At 38.8% G+C, this 22,129-nt stretch overlaps 1 protein-coding gene and 1 long non-coding RNA gene across 12 annotated transcripts in view; both read left to right on the top strand.

The window, feature by feature from the left end:
- The window catches only part of grin1a (glutamate receptor, ionotropic, N-methyl D-aspartate 1a), a 24,001-nt gene extending 5,855 nt beyond the window's left edge, over positions 1-18,146 (top strand). Inside the window, exons 4-23 of one of the 11 annotated variants that reach the window (XM_056258344.1) lie at positions 1,674-1,736; positions 2,510-2,607; positions 3,705-3,826; positions 5,698-5,872; positions 6,127-6,271; positions 6,540-6,626; positions 6,755-6,899; positions 7,789-7,919; positions 8,024-8,188; positions 8,384-8,502; positions 8,938-9,050; positions 9,143-9,291; positions 9,368-9,525; positions 9,974-10,135; positions 10,384-10,493; positions 10,827-10,972; positions 11,328-11,384; positions 13,486-13,512; positions 13,954-14,064; positions 17,721-18,146. In XM_056258344.1, the coding sequence (XP_056114319.1) occupies positions 1,674-1,736; positions 2,510-2,607; positions 3,705-3,826; positions 5,698-5,872; positions 6,127-6,271; positions 6,540-6,626; positions 6,755-6,899; positions 7,789-7,919; positions 8,024-8,188; positions 8,384-8,502; positions 8,938-9,050; positions 9,143-9,291; positions 9,368-9,525; positions 9,974-10,135; positions 10,384-10,493; positions 10,827-10,972; positions 11,328-11,384; positions 13,486-13,512; positions 13,954-14,064; positions 17,721-17,789 (2,352 nt within the window). In that variant the 3' untranslated portion in view covers positions 17,790-18,146. The remainder of the gene's footprint in view (positions 1-1,673; positions 1,737-2,509; positions 2,608-3,704; positions 3,827-5,697; positions 5,873-6,126; positions 6,272-6,539; positions 6,627-6,754; positions 6,900-7,788; positions 7,920-8,023; positions 8,189-8,383; positions 8,503-8,937; positions 9,051-9,142; positions 9,292-9,367; positions 9,526-9,973; positions 10,136-10,383; positions 10,494-10,826; positions 10,973-11,327; positions 11,385-13,485; positions 13,513-13,953; positions 14,065-17,720) is intronic. The other 10 variants (XM_056258345.1, XM_056258349.1, XM_056258346.1 and 7 more) reach the window with 10 other exon arrangements.
- A 1,661-nt stretch (positions 18,147-19,807) lies between these two features.
- LOC130090706 (uncharacterized) lies at positions 19,808-21,734 on the top strand. Its single transcript, XR_008807726.1, has 2 exons — positions 19,808-20,036; positions 21,223-21,734. It is a non-coding gene; the product is annotated as an uncharacterized LOC130090706 (long non-coding RNA).
- Positions 21,735-22,129: the final 395 nt, after the last annotated feature.

Genomic DNA, 22,129 nt, shown 5'->3' on the forward strand with positions numbered 1-22,129 from the left:
TCCAGATATTTTAAACAATGTACATGTTAAATTTCTTTTATGCTTAAAAAAAAAGTCTTTATTTGGCCTTTTATGCTCTGCTACTGAAGTTTTAAATTGCCTTCTGAATCGACTTATAGAATAGTGTTTCTTTAAGCTGGAAGCCATTTTGTGGTGATTGTATAATGTGCTTTCCTATCAGGCTCTCTTTTTTATTAGAGGTGCAACTCCATTTTAGAATTCAGAACATCATTCTCTCTAAACTTTCAGGGGGAAAAAAAATTGTGGTACAACACTTTGTCTCTAGGAGAATACATTAAAAAATACACCTTTGTACCTGATATTAATATGCACCCTTCAGGGTTAGATTAAGCACAATGATGTATCACTGATACAAGAAACTAAGCTAAAGGTAGAATTATTACACAATTATTACACAATTATTACACTAAAACAGTGTATTTTTAATCGTACTTCTGACCTCTTTTCTAACTTATGTACAAAATTGTAGCTCCAGATATCATGGTAGTTGTGGAATATTTGTTATCATAATCTTTATTGAAAATGCAATAACTTGCTCTGAAATGTTAGCTATTCCTCTAAAGTTACTTACGCCGGTTGAGTTACTGGATAATAACCAAATAGCTAAAGTTTTAGCAACACCAATTTGCATAACCTTTAAGAAAATATTTATACCATAATCACTTTTAATAGTTATAGAGAGATCAAAGCAAGACTGACATATCTGAATGTCTGATATATAAATAATATGACAGGAAATATACAGAACAATACTGAAATTTCAGATTATTTTTTGCTTGCTGTTATATTCTAATGCAGTTCGGCATGAGACTCTATTTTTATGCACTATGCGCCAAGGATCATTTTAATATTCCTCCTACTATCAGTTTACACAAGTGTCAGTTATTAAGAGCTATTTCCAGCGAATGCACAGCGGGGTTCGTGGCTCCAGCATGAGTTTGGTTAAAGAGGTGCTCAGGAAAGGCCACTGCGTGTTCACCTTTCTAATTTCCTTTGAGGTGCCATAATGAGCAAATGCCACGACACACATATAGGTCATGCATAATTTCAGAAGCTTGAAAGGCGAATCGCATGAGAGCACGTCTGGCCTATCACGGTATTCGGGTAGTGTTGTGTGTCTTTGCAGGGGAGGTTTATTTATATCACTGCAAAATGGCACCGTTTGAGCCAGGGTTTCCCCCACGAGACCACTGCCCTCAAAAAATACAGCAGAACTCAAGATGGTGCAGGAGAAAAAGGTCCTCTTAGTGAGCTTCTGCAATCATACAGCACTCAGAAATATCTGCATTATTATTGAGCCATTTGTTAACTTGGCAGGCCGTCACAGTCTGTCATCTTAATTGAATTTGAAGTAACGTCACATGAATAATTCGGTAGGCATTCACGCGCTGCTGCAAGCAGTTGATCTGGATTGATGGAAATGCACCACTTGGTTCCTTAAGTTTGTAATGTTGTCGCGTTTTGCCATCTCTTGGTTTAGGACTACGATCTTGTCACACGGTCTATGATGTTTTTTGCAAGTCCCAGTGTTAGGGATTCAAATTTGGAGCAGAAAAGTGAAAATTTGTTGGTTGCTTTACTGCCCACCATTTTCAACTGTTTATAATATTCTTCTGTGTCTGCATATTTTCTCTGTGCACATTACTCATCAGAATAAAAAAAGGAACTATGAAAACCAAGACCAACTGTCCTTTGACAACAAGAGAGGACCTAAGGTATATTTGCATGGTCAATGCACGCCGCCCTCCAAAATCTCTAAACGTAGCTACTAGAAACAGCCCAACCAATCACCGGCCAACCCAGAAATGCCCTTCTCTTGGTAGCACGTGTTTCTTGTTACGTTGAGAAGTTACTTTTCCCTTTTTTATGATTTAAATGAAGAATGGATTTCTTTTGAACGTTTATTATTTCCGTTTAAAACAAATTAAAACGCTCCGCTTCTTTCATTACCATTTTTTTCCTTTTTAATAAAGGATGATGCATGACTCAAAAAAAAAAGAAAAAGAAAAAAGCAATCCCATTCCTTTGTGGAGATCAGATAGTTTGGGACACAACACTCTCTCAGATTGTACTTCCTATTGCAGCATCCCCTCGTTGCTCTTTTTTTTTCTCAACTCTTTTTCTTTGGGGAAATGACGTCCTCTCACCTGTCACTCCCCTTTCCACCTGGTTTTAGTTTCCGGTTGCATCGGTCTCACTCCCCGAAACCTCTAACTTGCACGTCCTTTCTCTGAAGCCTTGATAACCCTCAGTTTGCATGCGACAATGCCGAAGTTTTTTTGTTTTTCAAGCTTTTTTATACTTTTATTTTTCATTTTGAAGCAGTTTTCCTGGAACTCTATAATTTCCCCCCTTTTCAGTCCCCCCTCCCAAAAAAAAACAAAAAAAACAGAAACAACCAAAACCAACCAAAAGTGCTAAATGAGGCAGCATGGTTCAGTTATGGAAGTAAATAGCCTATTTGACTGATTGTGTACCCCAATCTCAGGCCGAGAAAGTGCTTCAGTTCAACCAAGAGACTAACTTAACTGCTCTGCTCCTGGAGGCCAAAGAGCTGGAGGCTCGAGTGATCATTCTCTCAGCCAGGTAAGAGGGTTACCGCATGTTATCTCAGCAGCCCGCCAAAATCTCTGCAGCTCGCTCTTCACTGTATAATTACCTGCAAAAGAGTAATGAATCAGAATGAGTCATCCACATATTTATTATTCTTTTCACCCTGCTGAATAGACCACCATATGTTTTAGTTGCTTGTGTTTCTAAAGGGAACGTACTAGGTTCGATACAAGACAAGTTAAATGTACAGAAATTGTGGCTTGATGTTTATTACCACAAAAGGAAGTTTCAATGGTTTCTCCTTTTCTTAACCTCAAGTGTCAAGTTATATTCAATTTTACAACTTCATTGTAGGGTGTTTATAATTAACTAAAACTATTAAAAACATTTTTGTTCATTGAAATATAGCTGAAAGAAAATAAAATATAAATATGAGGTGAAAAACTAAATGAAAATTAGAAATGCCAACTAACTGAAATAGGTTAGTTAGTTGAAACACTAAAATTACTAACTGGAAATAAATAAAAAGCTGAATTAAAATTAAATGAAATAAAAATGAATATGAAAAATGAAACCAAAAATAAAAGCTAATTCAAAATATTGATAAAATTAATAAATTCATTAAATAACTGCTTTTTTTGGCCATGAGAATATATTGCCTAAAACGGCCATAAAAATGGCCTACTTATGGCTCAAATAATATGCCTAAGATTTAATAGAAGAGTTCATGTACAAGTAAGTGCTTTTATAAAATTAGAAGGAGCACTAACAAATTGGCCCATTTACTTCCATTGTCTGTGCCTCACTCTATCCTTGATTTTTTTTTTTTTCAAATCAACATGCCACAAATGCTTTTGAGCTTGACTTGTACTGAACCTAACTAGCTTAACTAGCAAGACTTTATCAGAAAATCCATGTCAGCGACAGGTTTTGCAGGTGCACTTTGCTTATGCTGGGCCACCAGCAAGACCAGCACAAAAAACAGTTCTACCCAGCTGGTCTTTTCAGCAGGGTAGGCCTAAATAAATGATACTGAAAAGTCTAAACAATGGGTTTACAAAGCAATTTCATACTTCAGTGAGCTTCTCATATTTCTGTCAGCGGTTGTAAACCTGTCTATCTGCCTTTAGTGAGGAAGATGCAGCCGCCGTGTACAAAACAGCGCGCTTCCTGAACATGACAGGCTCAGGCTATGTATGGCTGGTCGGGGAGCGTGAGATGTCCGGTAAAGCTTTGAGCGAGGCCCCTGATGGTACGTACTGTACACCCGCCTCAGTATAACTGAGACAGAAGCAGAGGAAAAGAAGCCATTTGTCTCAGTTGTTCTTTTAACTTTGACTAGAGAGGTTTTATTGATGAAGCGAGTTGTGAATGTTAGTGTGTGTACGTGTGTTTGTATATAAATTACCCGTTTAAACATTTAAGCACTTTATGTGTTTAAAGGTTTTAAACGAGTCACTTTAGTTTACACCATAACGGTTGAGTTCTCTGGTTCACTGGCAAGATTAGTTACAATTGTACTCCATGTAGGCCTACTTATGGTGACCTCTAGAGGTTTAATTAAGAAGTTACCAAAAGGATGTTATTGTCATTAAGTGTTTGGGTTTTTTTTTGCTGAAAATGAAAATGTGTGGTTTTATCATGTTTATTATATTAATAGCCTGGCTTTCGTGAATTTATAAAGGGTGTTTTTCCAACCCTCCCTTTGACGTGTTTCTGGTATTGGTAAGCTATAAATGGCCTTTTATGTCCCAGGCACTGCACAAGTAATGTTTTTTTAACCCTCTGGTGCTCTTCTGACATTTTTTAGCGGACATGTTTTATTTTATTTTATACTTTATCGGAATGGTAGCCTACGAAACTTGGTAAAGGTTTTGGCATTTGCTGCTAGTGAACACAAAAAAAAAATCATAGACATGATTCGAAAAGGTTAAATTGTCCTGAAATAAATAGTCACACTTAAACTCCTCGCGGTCAAAAATACCCGAAATGTATGGAAAACTAATTTCATCTAGTGGAAACTTCTGGTATTGCGCCCAAACAAAATCTTACTGAAAGCAAATTATTTGAGATATCAACCTCAAATTTGGAACAAAACTTCATTAGATTTATGATTCTTACAGTTTTAGAGTAAATGTGTTTTGAGAAAATATATATTTCATATAAAAATTGAAAATAGTATTTTTGTGCATTTTTCATAACAATAAATGTAAAATTCTATAACTTTTCTTTAAGTTCACTTTTTAAAACTTTTTTCACTTAAACAATAATCTGCCATGTGTCATCTTTAAAAAAAAGACCAAACTTAAGTCTGTGCTCCAAAACATTCAAGATTTATGACAGTTTAAGTCGTAATAAAAAGTGAACAAATGGATAATAACTACAGCATAAATAAAACGTATTACCATAAAATCCGCTAAAAATACAAAATACAAAATAAAAAACATTATCAAACTAAAATATAGTAGGCTACATTCATTTAATTTAAATAATAAAAAAAAAACCTGTAATTTTAGACCGCCACATGAAGAGCACCAGTTCACACTACTGTCGTCGTTGTTTCTCCCAATACACTTGCTCACCTTTTACCCTGGCAGTGTTTTTCTTGTCTTTGTCCACACTTTTAACACTTGTTGAGTCTTCACAGTAAACTTTTGGAGATCTCTTACAGAACTGGATCTTTCAAACCCTGCTCCAACAACAAAAACTCAGCTGAAGTTGGATTTATATATGAAGTATACCTTAATTCTGATATATTTCATCAATCACTGTGTGTTAGTGTCTCACTAACTGGACAGGACTTACCACCATTTGGAAGTAGGTGGCGCTAGTGGGCTTAGTTCAGTAAATCCAACCTCAAGGGTCAAAGCTTGCATTTTGGGCAAAATGTCTCAAGTAACATATACCTGTGAAGGACAAAACTATAAATTTTACATGCTGACTCTAATTGGCTTAATCTACCAGTGGAAAATTTTTTTGACAAAACATGATTTGACATCTGATTTGAGAGTCACTTACCCATGCTGGCTCAAAGGGCGACCCTATGGGTTTTTTGCATTGGAAAGGGTTCATAAATGTCAAGGGTGAACAGCTCACTGCTTCATTTTTGACGTCAACACATAGGGCTGATTGGCCTCCAGCTCATCAACGGCAAGAATGAGTCGGCACACATCAGCGATGCCGTTGCCGTCGTAGCCCAGTCAATCCAAGAGCTCTTTGAGAAAGAGAACATCACAGAACCTCCAAGGGGCTGCGTGGGCAATACCAACATCTGGAAGACCGGGCCGCTCTTTAAAAGGTCTGTTCTACTAAAGATCATGCATGCAGCTGACCTGTTTATTCGATTTTCTATGATTTGTTATTATTTTCCTCGATGTCCGGCTTGAGGGGGCATCCGCCTCATTCTTTGATGGGTTTTGACAACCACAGGCAGATGTTCAATGTGATCTAATGCGCTGTCACATCACATGATATTTCATCTATGCAATTTTTCATGCATCACATCCATATACAAAAAGTTACTCAAGTGTCAATTCTGGCTGCACTCCACAGGGTATTGATGTCTTCTAAGTACCCAGAGGGCCTAACAGGACGCGTTGAGTTCAATGACGACGGAGACAGAAAATATGCTCATTACAGCATTCTCAACTACCAGAAGAGCAGACTGATTCAAGTCGGCATTTACAATGGAACACAAGTACAAGTCTTCTTTCAGTGTTTAATTTATAATTTCATGACATGGGTCCTGAATCATGCATTAGTTCCAAAAGACATCCAAAAATACATTTTTAAAAATACAGAGTTTCAAGCCAACACTAAGTATTTCCTGAATTGTATTCAAAGCCAACTCTGTAATGGCACTTTTGGAATCTATATAGGCAAATTATTTCAGATTAGAGGATTGAACAAAGATAATGATTATGACTATAAACCTGTTAATTATCAACTATAACTATCTTCATTAGGTGGTGATGAATAAGCAGAGGAAGATCATTTGGCCTGGAGGTGAAACAGAGAGACCGAGAGGATTCCAGATGTCTACTCGATTAAAGGTACGAAGGTCACTATGTTTATTAAAAACGTGCCAAAAAAATTAGGGCCATGAATCATAAAATGACCTGAATGCTTGATATATGTTTCATATAGGAAAACTGAACACAATCACATTCATCTTTTGCAGATAGTGACCATTCATCAGGAACCCTTTGTGTATGTGAAGCCAACTACGCTGGAAGGGACCTGCAAGGAAGAGTACACACCTAATGGAGTCTTAATTAAAAAGGTGATCTGCACAGGACCAAATGAGACCATCCCAGGTAACCCATCAGGGACGTTTATATTGTCACTGTGCTTTTCTACATCCGCCGTCTGGAGATACATACTGTACATACATACATATATATGCAGCAGGTATTTATATATGTATGAATGTAGCAAGTGTGACTTGACTGTGGGCATGTGAGTTTGTATGGAAGTCTGTTTTAAAGCCGATTTGTGTGTGTGTGTGTGTGTGTGTGTGTGTGTGTGTGTGTGTGTGTGTGTGTGTGTGTGTGTGTGTGTGTGTGTGTGTGTGTGTGTGTGTGTGTGTGCGTGTGTGCGTGCGTGCGCGTGCGTGCGCGTGCGTGTGTGTGTGTGTGTGTATGACTTTCTGCTTGATGCAAAATGTGTGTGCATGTGCTGGATGTTTGCAAACTATGTTTGTGTGTCGCTTGGGCTTCCATCGTAGCATTCTGCTTTGCGTATAGTGAAAGCTGTGGGTATGCCTTGTGTTGCAGCCTAGATAAGCTACAGGTAAAGTGTGAAAGTCAGTATGGAAGGATTGTACTTCTTTTAGATGATTATGCTCCCATCTGGCTATTGAGTCATTCTGACCACAAGAGTTGCAGCTACTTCACTTTAATTCAGCCAGTACCATAGATGAATTGAAAAAAAAAATGATTCGCAAAGCTTGTTCATATTTTATTCAGTTATAATTGCAAAACAATCTATGACTGGCTGAGTATCAGAGCGAAAGCTGTATTTGGAAATGGAATTGATCAGACCTCAATGCTGTCTTAACAGTTGAGAGCACTGCTATCTAAAAGAGAAAGACAATCTCTGAATAACTGAGTGCATTGGGGTGAGTGGAGTAAGAGTGCTGGGCTTTCAAAATATAGATTTTCCTCATGTAACTTTGTCAGATGGAATGACATTTCACTTTTTCTGGTTTGGTTACAGGACGCCCAATTGTTCCCCAATGTTGCTACGGATTTTGCGTTGACCTTCTGATCAAATTGGCAATGACCATGAACTTCACCTATGAAGTACACCTGGTGGCAGATGGAAAATTTGGAACACAGGAAAGAGTAAGTATACTTTTCTATTTTGTCAAGTATAAGCAACCTGATTATCATATGAAAAATTCACACAACGAATAATTTTGCTTTCTATTTATCATTCGGTGGCATAGGTAAATAACAGTAACAAGAAGGAATGGAACGGCATGATGGGTGAGCTCCTGGGTGGCCTTGCTGATATGATTGTCGCTCCCTTGACAATCAACAACGAACGAGCCCAGTACATAGAATTCTCCAAGCCTTTCAAATACCAGGGACTGACTATCCTTGTGAAAAAGGTACGATTAAACTACTCAAACTACCACACACTGTGTTTTCATTACAGATCGTCAGTATAACACTGTTGAAAATAGCAGCATTGCTAGTCACCACTTGCTAGTCTCGTTACAGTACTGCTGGTACCTACCAGAGCAGGTATTGCGTGAATGGAATGTGCTAAATGTATGTAAGTGGCCATGCAATGTGTGTTTCAGGAAATTCCTCGTAGTACACTGGACTCGTTCATGCAGCCATTTCAGAGCACATTGTGGCTACTGGTGGGTCTATCGGTACATGTGGTGGCGGTGATGCTTTACCTACTAGACCGGTTCAGGTACAACAAGACATTGGGTTGAGAGTGTTGCTAGCTGCTCCATAGGGTGCTGTGTGTGTGTTGTTTGTTCTGTCTTTTTAGGTAGTTTGTTTCACTAATTGGGATCATGTAGCACCTTTGTTTCAGGATGTCTCAACAGTACATAAGAGTGCTGAACACGTTTCATTGTTAGTCTCGCCATGGAGGTGGGGGAGGTTGAGTGGCTGCACTCTGTGAGCCTGTTCTCTTTTCCCTCTTTTTCTGTCTTCTCTCTGTCTCTTGGCTTTGCTTCCACGGCTTTATAATTCTCTCTATGGTACTGGCAAGTGCTAAGTGAACCAGAAACCAGACATTGGTTCTCATTGGGATACTGGAAAATTTGGTTCAAGACTACATATGGGTTCCTTTACCTATTTTCTTTCTGATCATGGTCACTGTTTCACCTGGTTTTTCCAGCCCATTTGGAAGGTTTAAAGTAAACAGTGAAGAAGAAGAGGAGGATGCCCTCACCTTATCTTCAGCTATGTGGTTTTCCTGGGGCGTCTTGTTGAACTCTGGAATCGGAGAAGGTGTTGTGAAAGTCAAACTTTGCTTCTGGTCATGTTAAATTAAACAAATCAATTTTATTTGACATATGTTTGACTACTTACATGTTGTCCAGGTGCCCCACGAAGCTTTTCAGCAAGAATTTTGGGAATGGTGTGGGCTGGCTTTGCTATGATTATAGTAGCATCTTATACTGCCAACCTGGCTGCCTTCCTGGTGTTGGACCGGCCTGAGGAGCGCATCACCGGCATCAATGACCCAAGGGTATGTTTCTCTAAGCACTTGAAGTACCAAAGTTAAGCTTTCTAAGATATATACAGTAAGTTTGCATTTTTTCCAGCTAAGGAACCCATCAGACAAGTTCATCTATGCCACAGTGAAGCAGAGTTCGGTGGATATTTACTTCCGGCGGCAAGTTGAGCTGAGCACCATGTACCGCCACATGGAGAAGCACAACTATGAGAGCGCCGCTGAAGCCATCCAGGCTGTTCGGGACAAGTGAGTCCCTGCTGGGTAGACACCAGCAGGTCTGGCCTCACGGTCAATCAATCAGTCACACGGTCTTGAGGGTCCTGGGCCTGTAGGTCTCAGGTATATAAATCAGTGCCAGAACTTTCTGCACTAACCTGTGACCCTGGCCCATATCCCTTCTCACGAGAGGCCCGGCTATGTGCCACACATAACATATATTAACAATAAGCTAAAGAACAACTTTTTCAGGTTTTCAGCAAAAACGTCATTGAGGGAATCCAATGGGGGACAAAGCTCCACTCGTCCGGCATTGGATTTCATTTGCCTATGAGGTTGCAGTCTAGTTTTCTGGTAACACAAGTCGCACAAGAGGGGTGGGTGGGGGCGGTTGCCACGAGTGTGTTGTTTCTCACTGTACTGTTGCACCGTAACCCCCCACCCTTCCCGTCCTCCTCCCTTCCCCCTGCCCCCACAGCAAGCTGCATGCTTTCATCTGGGACTCTGCGGTGCTGGAGTTTGAAGCCTCGCAGAAGTGCGACCTGGTGACCACGGGAGAGCTGTTTTTCCGTTCGGGCTTTGGCATAGGCATGCGCAAGGACAGCCCCTGGAAACAGAATGTGTCCCTGGCTATTCTCAGGTCTGTCCCAGCCGAAGCAGCATATTATATGCTTCTGTACAGTTTTATGTTGTATAAAATCTCATCATTGGACACTTAATCATCTCTCTCTGTGTATTTCCCTTTTCCATCCCTGCTCTGTATTCTGTGTGCTTGAACATATAAGTGTTTGTGCTAGTAGTTACTTTGTGGGATGTTTCGGTACTTTCTCCCAAAAGCAACTTATTAACTTTAGAACTTCTCTTCCTGCTCTCCACCACCCCTTGCAGTTCCCATGAGAATGGCTTCATGGAGGACCTAGATAAAACCTGGGTGAGATACCAGGAGTGTGACTCAAGGAGCAATGCCCCAGCCACACTCACCTTTGAGAATATGGCAGGTATGGCCCATTTAAGGTACAGAGAAACCTAAAAGAGATTGGACAAAAAAGGTACAGTAGGTAATGTATTGGGGCCTTTTTTTGTCCAATGCTTTTAGTTGTTGTTTTATGCTCACCTATGTTGGTGCTCACCTATTTGTAACAAACTCATTAAACTTTAACATCCATCCATTTTGCATGGTTTTCAGCAGCAGGCCCTAAATATATGGGCAATACATGTAGGATTCCATCACACAGAGGCTCCATCCCCTCCAGCTCCTCTATGGGTTGATTCGAAGAGTACTCTGTCTCCGTTAATCGTCTGACAGTCTCCTTCATCCCTCTCATTCACAGGTGTCTTCATGCTAGTTGCTGGGGGCATTGCAGCAGGGATCTTCCTCATCTTTATCGAAATTGCATACAAGCGCCATAAAGACGCCCGCAGGAAGCAGATGCAGCTAGCCTTTGCGGCCGTCAACGTTTGGAGGAAGAACCTACAGGTAAGGCAGCTCTCTCCTACAACACAAGCGGTAAAAAGAAGGGTGAACATGAGGGAATGACCTCCCAACAGACTTTTACATAAGAACTACTTTTTGTACTAGGGCTTTAGTTCACAAGTTTTTCATACATAACTTTGCAAAAAACAAATCCTTGGTTGCACTGTTAAACAGATCTATGATTGCACTGTTTGGTGTCGTGACCAAAGGTGGACGATCTTACTTACATTGCGTGTTCCCAGGCTTCTAAAAGGGTCAACAAAGAAAAACTTCCCTCTTTCCCATTTTCATGGCTGGTCTAAGATTGTCTAGGCATCTCTGGTTCAATCAGCCTCCTTCTTCTTATCTGTACCAACAGGACACTAAGGAGAGCTCAGGGAGTCAAGCTGTGGGTGCGGCTGGGACTCCATCTTTAGTATGTAAAACAAGCTGATCCGTCTTGTTGCCAAGTCATTCTTGCTACGCGAATTAGTATATTTAAAATTGCTGATATGCTTAGTTCATTAAAATATGAAGCTGCTTTCATGGCATGAACCACTTAAACGCTTCAAACCACTTTGCGTATTAAGGTCAGATGAAATAAAAATCCCTGAAGATAATGTAGACTGCAAAATTAATGTTTACAATATTAAAAAGTTAATGTTGATTGAGTATACTATTAGCGTACGTCATCAAGCTATACTAAAGAGAACAGACCGCTATTAAGAAAACAGGACAGAGCACTAATTGTCAGCATTAGCAACATATGTCCCAGCCTATACCATTAAAAACAGTGCAAGAGTTATTACATAAAACATTATAGAAGCCAATATTTCAAAAGCCTTATCCAGCACAAGTCCATGCTATAGTATAGTCTAACACAGTCCATTCGAAATGTCTGCTACAAACTCTTGCTCACCTGTGTGTCCTTTGAGGCCAATGTCTTCTAGTGGGAAGTCCTGGGAGGTCTTCCCAGTGAGACTGTGATATTTGGTGAGGGGTGGGCCAGTGGGATGGGGGCTGGGCAGAAGTATATTGAGGCTGTGAGAGCCTCAAGCTGCTTTTTTATTCAGAGTGACAAAAGGTCAGAACTGCTGCAATAGAATAAACAGCAGTGGCAGTGAAAGGTAAGATCACAGTCTCTTGTCTTTGTGAACAGGTCAATTTACTATCAATGTCTGTCATCTGCCTCACACAGATAATCGTCTCTGTATGTACATGCATGTAGGCTCTTATGCAGATAGGTTAAGCGAACATAAACTAGCGAGGACAAAAAAACTTTACATTTGGAGTGTACATGATCTATGCCTGATAAAAGTGAAGGGTTAATATTAAGCTATCACTAAAGTTAGTTTGTATGGATCATTCACAGAAGCGTATTAGAATGGTTTTGTCAGCTATTCCTTTCTGCATAGGAATTTACACAACTTTTTGAAGGAGATATATTTGAGAGCTTGCGTGCGTTATAAATATTTTGTGTGTGTACTTCAATATGAATGTTCATATCCAAATACCCCATTTGCACTTCTGTGTACTGCACCTTCATACAGGGATCTGCGTGTAACACACACACTGCACTTCTGAATAACCTGCCCAATTTGCAGTTTTGTCCACTGGGCTGTTCTGTTGTCATCTTAAAAGCGCAGAAATGTCAAAAACATGCTGCCCACAATTCAATGGTTAATGGTTGTCTCTTGGAGCAGAGCCCATTCAGAAGTGCACTGCCTTCAGGAAAATGAGAAAACAAAAAGGAAACACTGAAAAAAAAGGACGATACGAAACTAAATGAAGCGTGAATGTGCTCTCATGAGATACTATGTCGAGGCTTGCAGCCAGTTATGTGTCTCACTGTGCCGGTGGTCTACATTGTTTCAGCATGCTAATGCATAGACAGTGCTCTAACAACAGCCAAATGGGGCTTTTTGCTTCTTCTTTTTTTTCTTTGTGAAAAGCATAAAATTGATGCAGGAAACACAACAGTGTGTTTCGCAAAGTTGGAGATTTTTAATTGGTAGCAGGGGTCGAATGGTTTTCATTTTAAAGGGCAAAAACAAAGGTGAAGATGATCCTGAGCCAAAGTCCATCAGCCAAAGTCAACTGTATGCTTGTCCACATTTTGCTTACTTTATCCATACCCTTGCTCCTACCGCCCTCTGCATGAGTCTAAATGAAATTCACACCGTACTTATCCCAACGCTCCGATAACCTGATGCAGTACGTCCCTTATGTGTGGTGTGAATTTCCGTTATACCCTACAAAAAGTATAACGCTAAAAGAGGGTTCTTGTAAGTATTCATGTATTGATCAGTATTATTTCATATACTGTGCTCTTTTGCCATTCTATTGGTTGCTGTACTTCCCTATAAGAGTGTTGTTTTGTTTTGTGATATTACAGACTGCTTGGCTTTGATGTCATTATTTCCTCAGCAAGCTCATTCTGCTGCCTTCTGCTTTTGCTTATGGATCTTAAAGTCATATGATCTTTAAAGCAAGTGGATAAATATTTATTTATTTTTCTTTTTTCCTCCCCAATGCAGCCCTCTTCCTCTGTAGAGACTCAGGATGTAAGAATACCTTAATTCGACCTTTTCTTACACAAACACACCCAGTCTTGTGCATTACCTTAGTACCATTTGTAGAGGCCAGAGAGTAGCCGTGTGGGGCACGGGCACCTTTGTTGGACGGTGGGAGGGAAGGGTCAAAAAGGTCCTAATCTTCTTCTGTGCCTAAAACCATAACCTGTTAACAGCAAGTATTTATGAAACAGCACAAAAAAGATACCAAGGAAGATCATCATTTGAGAATTTGACATTCCTGCCACTCTTTGCAACCAAATCTGTTGCATTCTACCAATTCTCTTTATGTCAAACAAGTCTGACTTCCATTCCTATTTATAGCTTGTTGGGTTTAAGATAGTTTATCAACTGGGAATTAAGGGATGTGGTTTTGGCAGTTGAAAACCAGCCAGAGAACATGAATAATTGTTCTACGTATATTTATTTTAGGATAGGAAAAGTGGTAGAGCAGACAGCGACCCAAAAACGAAACCCTCTTTTAGGTCCATCAGTACCAACCTGGCCTCCAGCATCAAGAGACGTAGGTCCTCCAAAGACACGGTAAGGAGGTTAAGGAATGGCATCTCTTTATACTCGACCGGTCTCTCTTCCTCTTTCTGCGTCTGTCTTTCTCTCGTCCTATTCTTCCGCTCCTCTCTCTGTATCTACTTTCTTCTGTCTTAAATGACATGTCATGTCTGAAACCAAGAGAGCCGCATTTCTCTCTGGTTATTCCTCCATTCCTGGCATCTCGGCCACGGCCACGTGTCTGTCAGTCAGTCATCGAGTCACCATCCAGACCCCATCTGTCAGTTAGGACTTAAGAGCATAGCCATCCTTAAGAGTTAAGCTGAAAGGTTTTTAGAACCCAATGATGTCAGAATCAGGAAAAAAGTTCTAACCTAAGAGCTGTTCCAAGAGGAGGGGGCGCTGCACAATTCCTGATGTTTCTGGGCTGCTTCTCTCCCTTTTGCAACCTCTGGATGTGGAAGCGTGTGTTAGTGCGGGTGGACGTGTGTGCCTCTTTTTGGTGGGATGTTGTGCGTGTGTGTGTTTCTCGTCCGCAAACCTGCCTGACGTGATTGATATCATGAACAGTCAAATCTTGCAATGTTTGTTTCCCCGACGGCATGCTTTGGTGTTGTGGTGTTTGATCAGAGCAACCGATGCCATGCGGAATAACGATGTTCTTTTTTACAGCGGAACTTCCCTTTCAGAGTTTGGAATCATCAATTAACAATGATTTTCTTTTGTACAACTGTTTTGTTTAAGGTCCTAACAAAGTTTATTTCAAGGAATGAGAATTTAAAATGAAGATTCTGTCACCATGCATTTCCTCACCCTCATGTTTTACCAAATCTGTATGATTTTCTTTCTTCCATGGAACACAAAAGGAGATGTTTAGAGGGATGTCTAAGTTGCTTTTCTCCATTCAATAATAGCAGCTTTAAAAAGGATAAACAAACTATTTATGTGCTATATTCCAAGTCTTATAAATAAGTCACAAGACATGCTAAACTAATGTAGTTTGATATCAATGACATAAAACCTGGTGTGACGAGCCAAGTTTGAATGTAGGCGTGAATTAAATTTGAGAGCTATGAAAAACTTTCAGCGAATAATGGCTCAAATTTCAGTCTGATCCTCACACAAAATTGTGTGGCTTTGGAATATAGTGCTAACCACAAAACTATGATAATTTAATCACTACATAATAATTAATATTACTATTTTTTAAATAACTTAAAATAATAAATAGAACAAATGAATGTGCTGCCATGGTTAAACCTTTCCAGTTATTGATACAATGGATCCATATATACTATGAATTGGTATTTATACTAAATAGACTAAATCTATTTTCTGTTTGTTTTTTTGTTTAGCACTAAATTGCAATTTTTGTCACATTTTGTTTAGGAATTGTGTTACATTTTTCCCCCTTTTAAATGTTTAAGAGAATGGGGAAAGTGGGGTGGGGTGGTGAACGGTGAAGAGAAGGCACAGCAATCCAGGTGAAAAAGAGAAAAACAGAGTGACCATCCACAGTGTTTAATTCATCCTTTTATTTTTTTATATCAGTGTCGCCTCTCTTTCTATATAAGTGGATGTATATGGATATATAACTGTCGACGTCCCCCACATGATGTACATGCTACACAGCCTCTCTCTTCCTCTGCAAGCATGCAATATATCTGTCGTAGAAGTAGAGACTGTGTTTTGGTTGCCTTAGTAGAAGTAGTTGCATTTATTTGTGGTAGTGATGACACACACACTTTTTGTCTCTTTTGCTGATTCACTGTCTCTCACCAGGGGGCACTGTGGGCTTGATTTGGAAGTGCCAACAGCAAGCCTTCTGAGTGAACATAACAAGAACTCTCTCATTCTCTCTAAGGCGTGCTAAGGGCATTCTTGATGCAACACCAAGGAAGAAAAAAAAAAATAAAAAAAGCCTCCCGGTGTCATCAGAAGTATTGCTGAATACAACTGTTCTGCAATACGACAATGATGATTTTGACAATGAGAACCTTTGCCTTAAGCTTTAGCTTTTAGAGTTGTTGCATCATATTTTGAGCTTATATGCTTATTAATTGGCAATGCCATAGCAATAAAAAAACAGTAAGCTATAAAAGAGGACACATGCTATAATTAGTAAGGTAAATTTTAAATGCATCATTTATATGCATAACTGTTTATTTAAAAACTTACATCCAAACATTGCATGTGTCCTTGGTTTTTTCAGAACAATTGTGTTATTTTTTTAAATGTATAGCAATCTGGAAGTCTTCGCTGCTGCTTTTCCATCAATATGCATTTTTTTGTAAATGTATTCCTTAGGTATGTACATATATTTAATACTTCACATTTAGTCAGTCTTGATTAACATACTGCAAAAAGTGTCACTTACATCTTAACCAAAAAAAGCTCTCTGTGCCTCAGTTTCACAGTTTGCCACAGCAAGGAACAAAATAAATTAGAATTAAATAATACGGTCAGATCAAAACACTTTGCTTAATCAAAATGTCCTTGCAGTTGCAACATGGCAAGCCTCACTGAGAGACATTTTATAGCTTACAAAAATGGAAATTGAAAGCAAAAAAAAAAATTTGTTGTGGAAATTGCCTTCTGACTGGGCACCTGCATGTCATTGAGTGTTTTGCCAACCCGGCACTGCAGATGCCCATGTGAGAAAACAGCTTGTTGCCCTTCTAACACATATAAGCTTGAGATGAGGAAACAGGAACTGCAACTGAATGAGAATTAAATATATTATAGATATAAATATACAGTGGCCCAAAAAGTATTTAGACATTTAAGCCAAATTTAAATATGTATTAATGTCATTGCATTAGAGTAGACAACAAAATACTTCATGAAGGCACCTGGTATTTATTCCTGAAGAAACTCTCAAGTCAAATATTTAGCTTTTTTAGGTTTTAAATTATAAATAAAACAAATGTAACACTGTTCGAAATTAAGACAAAAAGTATTTGGACAATTTCTGGTTGTCAACAATTGAACCAACTATGTCCAGAAAAACTACAACTGTGTTTGTTTACTCTGATAGGGCGTTAGTTTGAACGTGACGGGAACTGATACTGTATGTACACTAGAAACCTCATGGAGCCAACTGGGTCAAAAGCAATTGTAAAAATAGCTTGGCAAAGGTCATTGGTTGGCATCACTGGTTTGCAGATGTCAGTTGGTTTATATTACATTATGTAATGCAATGCCATTCATATATATTTAACTAGTATCGCAAGTGTCCAAATACATTTTGACTTTTGACCCAATTCTGCTGATATAAACAAACACAAAGGTTATTAGGTGACCTAAAAAACATCTCACAGCAGAGAACCTGCTTCCTCTTCTTTGAATATTATTCTGAAAAAAAAAAACTCCTAAGGCAGCAGGATAGCTAGAAGAACACTTCTCCCACATTGTTTCAAATTTTTATAAACCTCCTTGGATGGTTATAGAATATTTAAGTGTTGCGTTCAATTGCAAAACACAGCCTTTAAAATGTTTTCAAGTCCTGGGCTAAAGGCAAAATTTAGCAAAATGCATTATGATGACATCTGTTTCTGATATGCATGCTACGTGCTGCCTTAGGGGTAAAGAAGGAAATATCTTTCTGGGATTTTGGGGAAGATGAAAGGTAACAGTCGCACTAATGCTCTCTGTCCTGTGTGTTTTCTACCTTCTCTCTCTTTCTACAGCAATTCCCACCCACAGACATTACGGGCCAACTCAACTTGTCCGACCCGTCTGTCAGCACGGTGGTGTGAGGCAGAGAGAGAGAGGGAGAGTTTAACATAAAGACATGTTCATTCTTTAGAGAAAAACAAAAAGGACCTTGAGAGGAGCGTTGTAGTACAACTCCTCAAGGTTTTGCACAATGGATCCATCACGAACGAGAACTACTGAGCCACTTCACCTTTATGGAGATCCAATGGGAACTGTCAGAACTTGATGGTGGACTGAAAGGAATGGCATGACACTGCAATGCACTGGAACGCTGCCAACACACAGATCATATAAACACATAAACACATTCAGCTTGAAGCTAAACTTAGTATACACTATCATCCTCATTCCATCCACCAGAACTTCTTCTGTATAAATTCTTTATGATTATGTAGAAATATTTCTTATTAGTATTAGTGATTATTCCTATGTTGATTTAGTGGTTTAAATATTGTACAGTATAATTTAGAACAAAGAGCAAAACTTTTCATGTCGCAAGGCCGATTCTAAGGCCGCTATTTACTAGCTGTAGTACGTATAAGATTAATTATATTCTTCATATGACTATTTATCTTCTTTCAATTTTTTCATTGTTTTACTTGCATTCTGTTCATTGTTTTTTATTCTTTGTCTATATAATCTATAAAGCAAAATGTCAGCCAATCAAGCACATAAGCTGTGCTGTTTCAAATATCATTGTCTTTCATATTATTTCTATCATCCCTCTGCATGTAATATGCATGCAAATTTGTCCCTCAAGGATTAGGGACAACAGAAATATTTTGTATACCCCTCCACATATCACAGAAAAGAGATATAATTAAAATTGAAGATGCACATGCAAACTCTCCTTCAAACTCAACTAGTACAAACAGTTCTTCCTCTTTAAAGTTCTTACGCAGTCGTTCTCAACTTCAGTCTGAAGGGTGCATCAAGGGGCCGAGTTTTTTCATCCAACTAGCACTTGGCATCTCATGCAAAATCATCTCTGTGTGTCATCCCCACAGACAACCCCAGAGATCTTTTACATGAGAAAACCCCAAGTGTGCCCCTTTATTTTCAACGCTGGTGCTGCAGTTTCGTACACCTATTGGTTAGATGGCAAAACTGGCCCGTTCCCAAGTTCTGGAGTTGAGAAACATCAACAAAAGCTGTACAAATAAGGACAGATTACTGTAAATGTTTACTTATATGACCTATGGAAACTCCCCTGTAAGAGAGATCACTTACCTAGCACTTTAATGTGAATCTGTCAGAAGCTATATGCATATGGAATTTATGCAATTTGCCAAATGTTGATTGTAATACTCGTACTTGATATGAAAATGCACATTTGAGAATGTGAAATGTTATATGTAACTGTCAGCTGTTTGATTTGAACAAAACACTCATTTTCTAGTTTTCATATCAAGAGATTTAGACAGATTTGTTTCTAACTATGTCAAATTCTTCTAGAACATACCACAAATATCCTCTGTTTACTAACTGTTGACTTCTACTACTTTAGGTTTTAGCCTTTTTAAACTGACAGGTGTATGCACAGTATGTTTTTTTTATTGCTTGGGTCAATGAATGTGGTTTGTACTCTAGAGGAACAATTATACCTGATTTCAGGGCATGTGAAATTTGAATTCAGCTCAAGTTGCCTGGACTGCTAGATTGTCATATGAAAATGTTGATAAGGAAGTGTTTTTATGAGAAACTGTCACACTGTAAATGACACACAACCACAACAAGATAAATTACATCACACATACAACACACATAGCCTGTGCATATATCTTACTTAAATAAATGCTACATGTTTCAGTTAATTTTTAGATATTTCTTCAAACGAACACATAATGTTTCCATTTTGACAAAAATATTTAGAAATAACATTTCTGTGCCAATAAATTTGTGCCATGTCAGTTCCAGACCACAACTAGCCTAATTGTCTTCTCAATTTTGTGAGCATAATGTGTGTAATATTATATTAACTCTAGAAATATCCATTCATGTTTTATATATACCTGGATATATATAGACCCAGTATTTCAGTAAATAAAGACATGTCACTATCCATTTCCCAGAAAGTTTAATATTAGCTACTGTGTCAGTTCAGGAGAGGGGGAGATGCATAAATTAGTCAGACGTCTACGTTATGGGGGTAGTGGTCAAAAAGTGACTTGTTTATCTCGCAATATGAATTTGAAAGTATGATGAAAACGCCTGACAGTCTATTTAAGAGGCGGTATCTATAGTGAGGGGAAGACTGTTCCTCTGCAAAACACTGACGTCTATAACAGGTGAGTTTGCTTTAGCCTTTGCTGTGCACAACTAAATGATAGCTCAATTATTAAAACATGTTCAGTCTGTCGAAATGAGTTTAAACTGTTTCACACCATCTAGAACACGACGGTTAAATTATCATCAGTAAAGTGCGCGAGCGTCGTGTCATCTTACCTGTTCTTACGGGGTCTCTTTATTCCACTGACTGAACGCAGATAGAGAGATTCTCCTATCCTAAACAAGCATTTTTCCTCCCCTAAAACGCTGTAGGCTAATTATCTTGCGTAAACAATAAAAATGAAAGTGGACAAAGCATCATTGATGGGGAAACAGATAAAGGAATTCTGTTATAGCTGGTTCATCGTTTACTTTTTTGTTTTGTTTTTGTTTTTGCTTTCACTCAAGCAACGTTTGCGCCAAATTATGCTGCCTGCCAGATACTTCTGTCATAAAACTGCCACCGCTTTCGTCATTGTCGTAAAAATTAGTTAACTGAAAAACCAATTAAACAAGCAACGTAAAGATTCTTAAAGCGTGAACAAAATACCGTGGTAAATTGTTATGGGTTAAGATTAGATTTATTTCTTAAGAAAATGCGAGTGGCACTGGTTTGTGGAAAAACTCACATTGCTAGGGGGTTGCCATGGCATTGCTACGTAGTTGCTATGTTTTAGTGCGTTGCTGTGCAGTAAGCGTTGCTGTGCAGTTGCTAGGGTGTTCTGGGTAGTTGCTTTACTGATTCTCTATACTAAGTTTCTATTTATGATAGTCTAGATGGCTTTGCCTTTGCTCCCTCTTTCAGCAGGTTTGTGTGTGTGTGTGTGTGTGTGTGTGTGTGTGTTTGGCCTGATAAACCCTAAATTATGGGGACAAAATGTCCCCACAAAGATGCCAATATCTGAAATCCTTGTCCTTGTTGGGGCGTTTTTTGGCCCCCATGAGGAAAACGCCAACGGCTTATAAATCATACCAAGTGATTAATGTAAAAATGCAGAACGTTTTCTGTAATGGGTAGGTTTAGGGTTAGGGGTAAGAGAAAATCATGAAAAATTATGGAAAGTCCCCATAAAACATGGAAATCCAAACCGTTTACGTCTATAGAATGTCCTCGTAATGATGGGTGTACGTGTGTGTGTGTGTGTGGTTGTTACTTACACTATAGGCTGCTTAATTTAACCATATCACTGTATGTTTCTTTTTCAGACACCACTGGCAGGTAGTAGTGATAGTTGCTCTGTGGACAAGAGGCTTTTTCTTTCTGTGATGATGGGTGACAAAGAAGCATGCTTATTTTTACCTGTTGCTCCTGCTGGGACTTGGATTAAACACTTTCTGTCCACGCCTAAACACTCACTGGAGGAAGCGTCCCACAGTGACCACTGGTCATCACACCCATTTTGCACCAGAAAGAGACTTGTGGTGGCCCTTCTGGTCGTTTTGGCCTTGGTTGTCATGTTGCTGCTTCTACTGCTCAATTATTATTGCATTGTGGTCTGGCACCTGTGTCAAGAGGAGGAGTCTGTTGTCCCAATATTTCAAAACACTACACCAGAGCTGGAAAAGCAGGACTGAGATGTTACATGTTTTCTTGTTTTTGTTTTATTTGGTCCTTTTATGCATTATGTTGCTGTTTTGTTTGTTTGAGGAACTGAAATGACAGTTTCCCGTGTGAGATTTTTGTGTGTATTAAGGAAATTATTCACACATTCAGGTTACTTAGTTCCTGAATTTTTAGTTTTGTATTTATTTAAATGGCATCCTAAGGTTTGTCATTACAGGTTTGTCACTGTAATGGTTTGTTACTGTATTTATCCATCTATTTAAAATTGTTAATCTTTATCTAGTGGTGCTTGAAATGTAGTTAAATACTGTTCATAAAAGGGTTCTTGTTTAAACTTTGTGCTGACTGCTTGTGAATCTTTAAACTTGAATGTTTCATGAGAATTTTTTTTCAATTCTCCTTACAAGCTAATGCTAACTCAAATCATAATACCACATGATTTGATTGTATTGTAAACACTAAAGCAAAAACAAAACCTTTGCCATATTTTTGACATCTTGTTCAATTTAAGATCAGGTTGTTTAGGCAGACTTAATTTAGTCATTCTAT

Source organism: Rhinichthys klamathensis, unplaced genomic scaffold (assembly GCF_029890125.1).
Source record: "Rhinichthys klamathensis goyatoka isolate OS25496 unplaced genomic scaffold, OSU_Roscu_1.1 h1tg000150l_1, whole genome shotgun sequence".
NCBI lineage: Eukaryota > Metazoa > Chordata > Actinopteri > Cypriniformes > Leuciscidae > Rhinichthys > Rhinichthys klamathensis.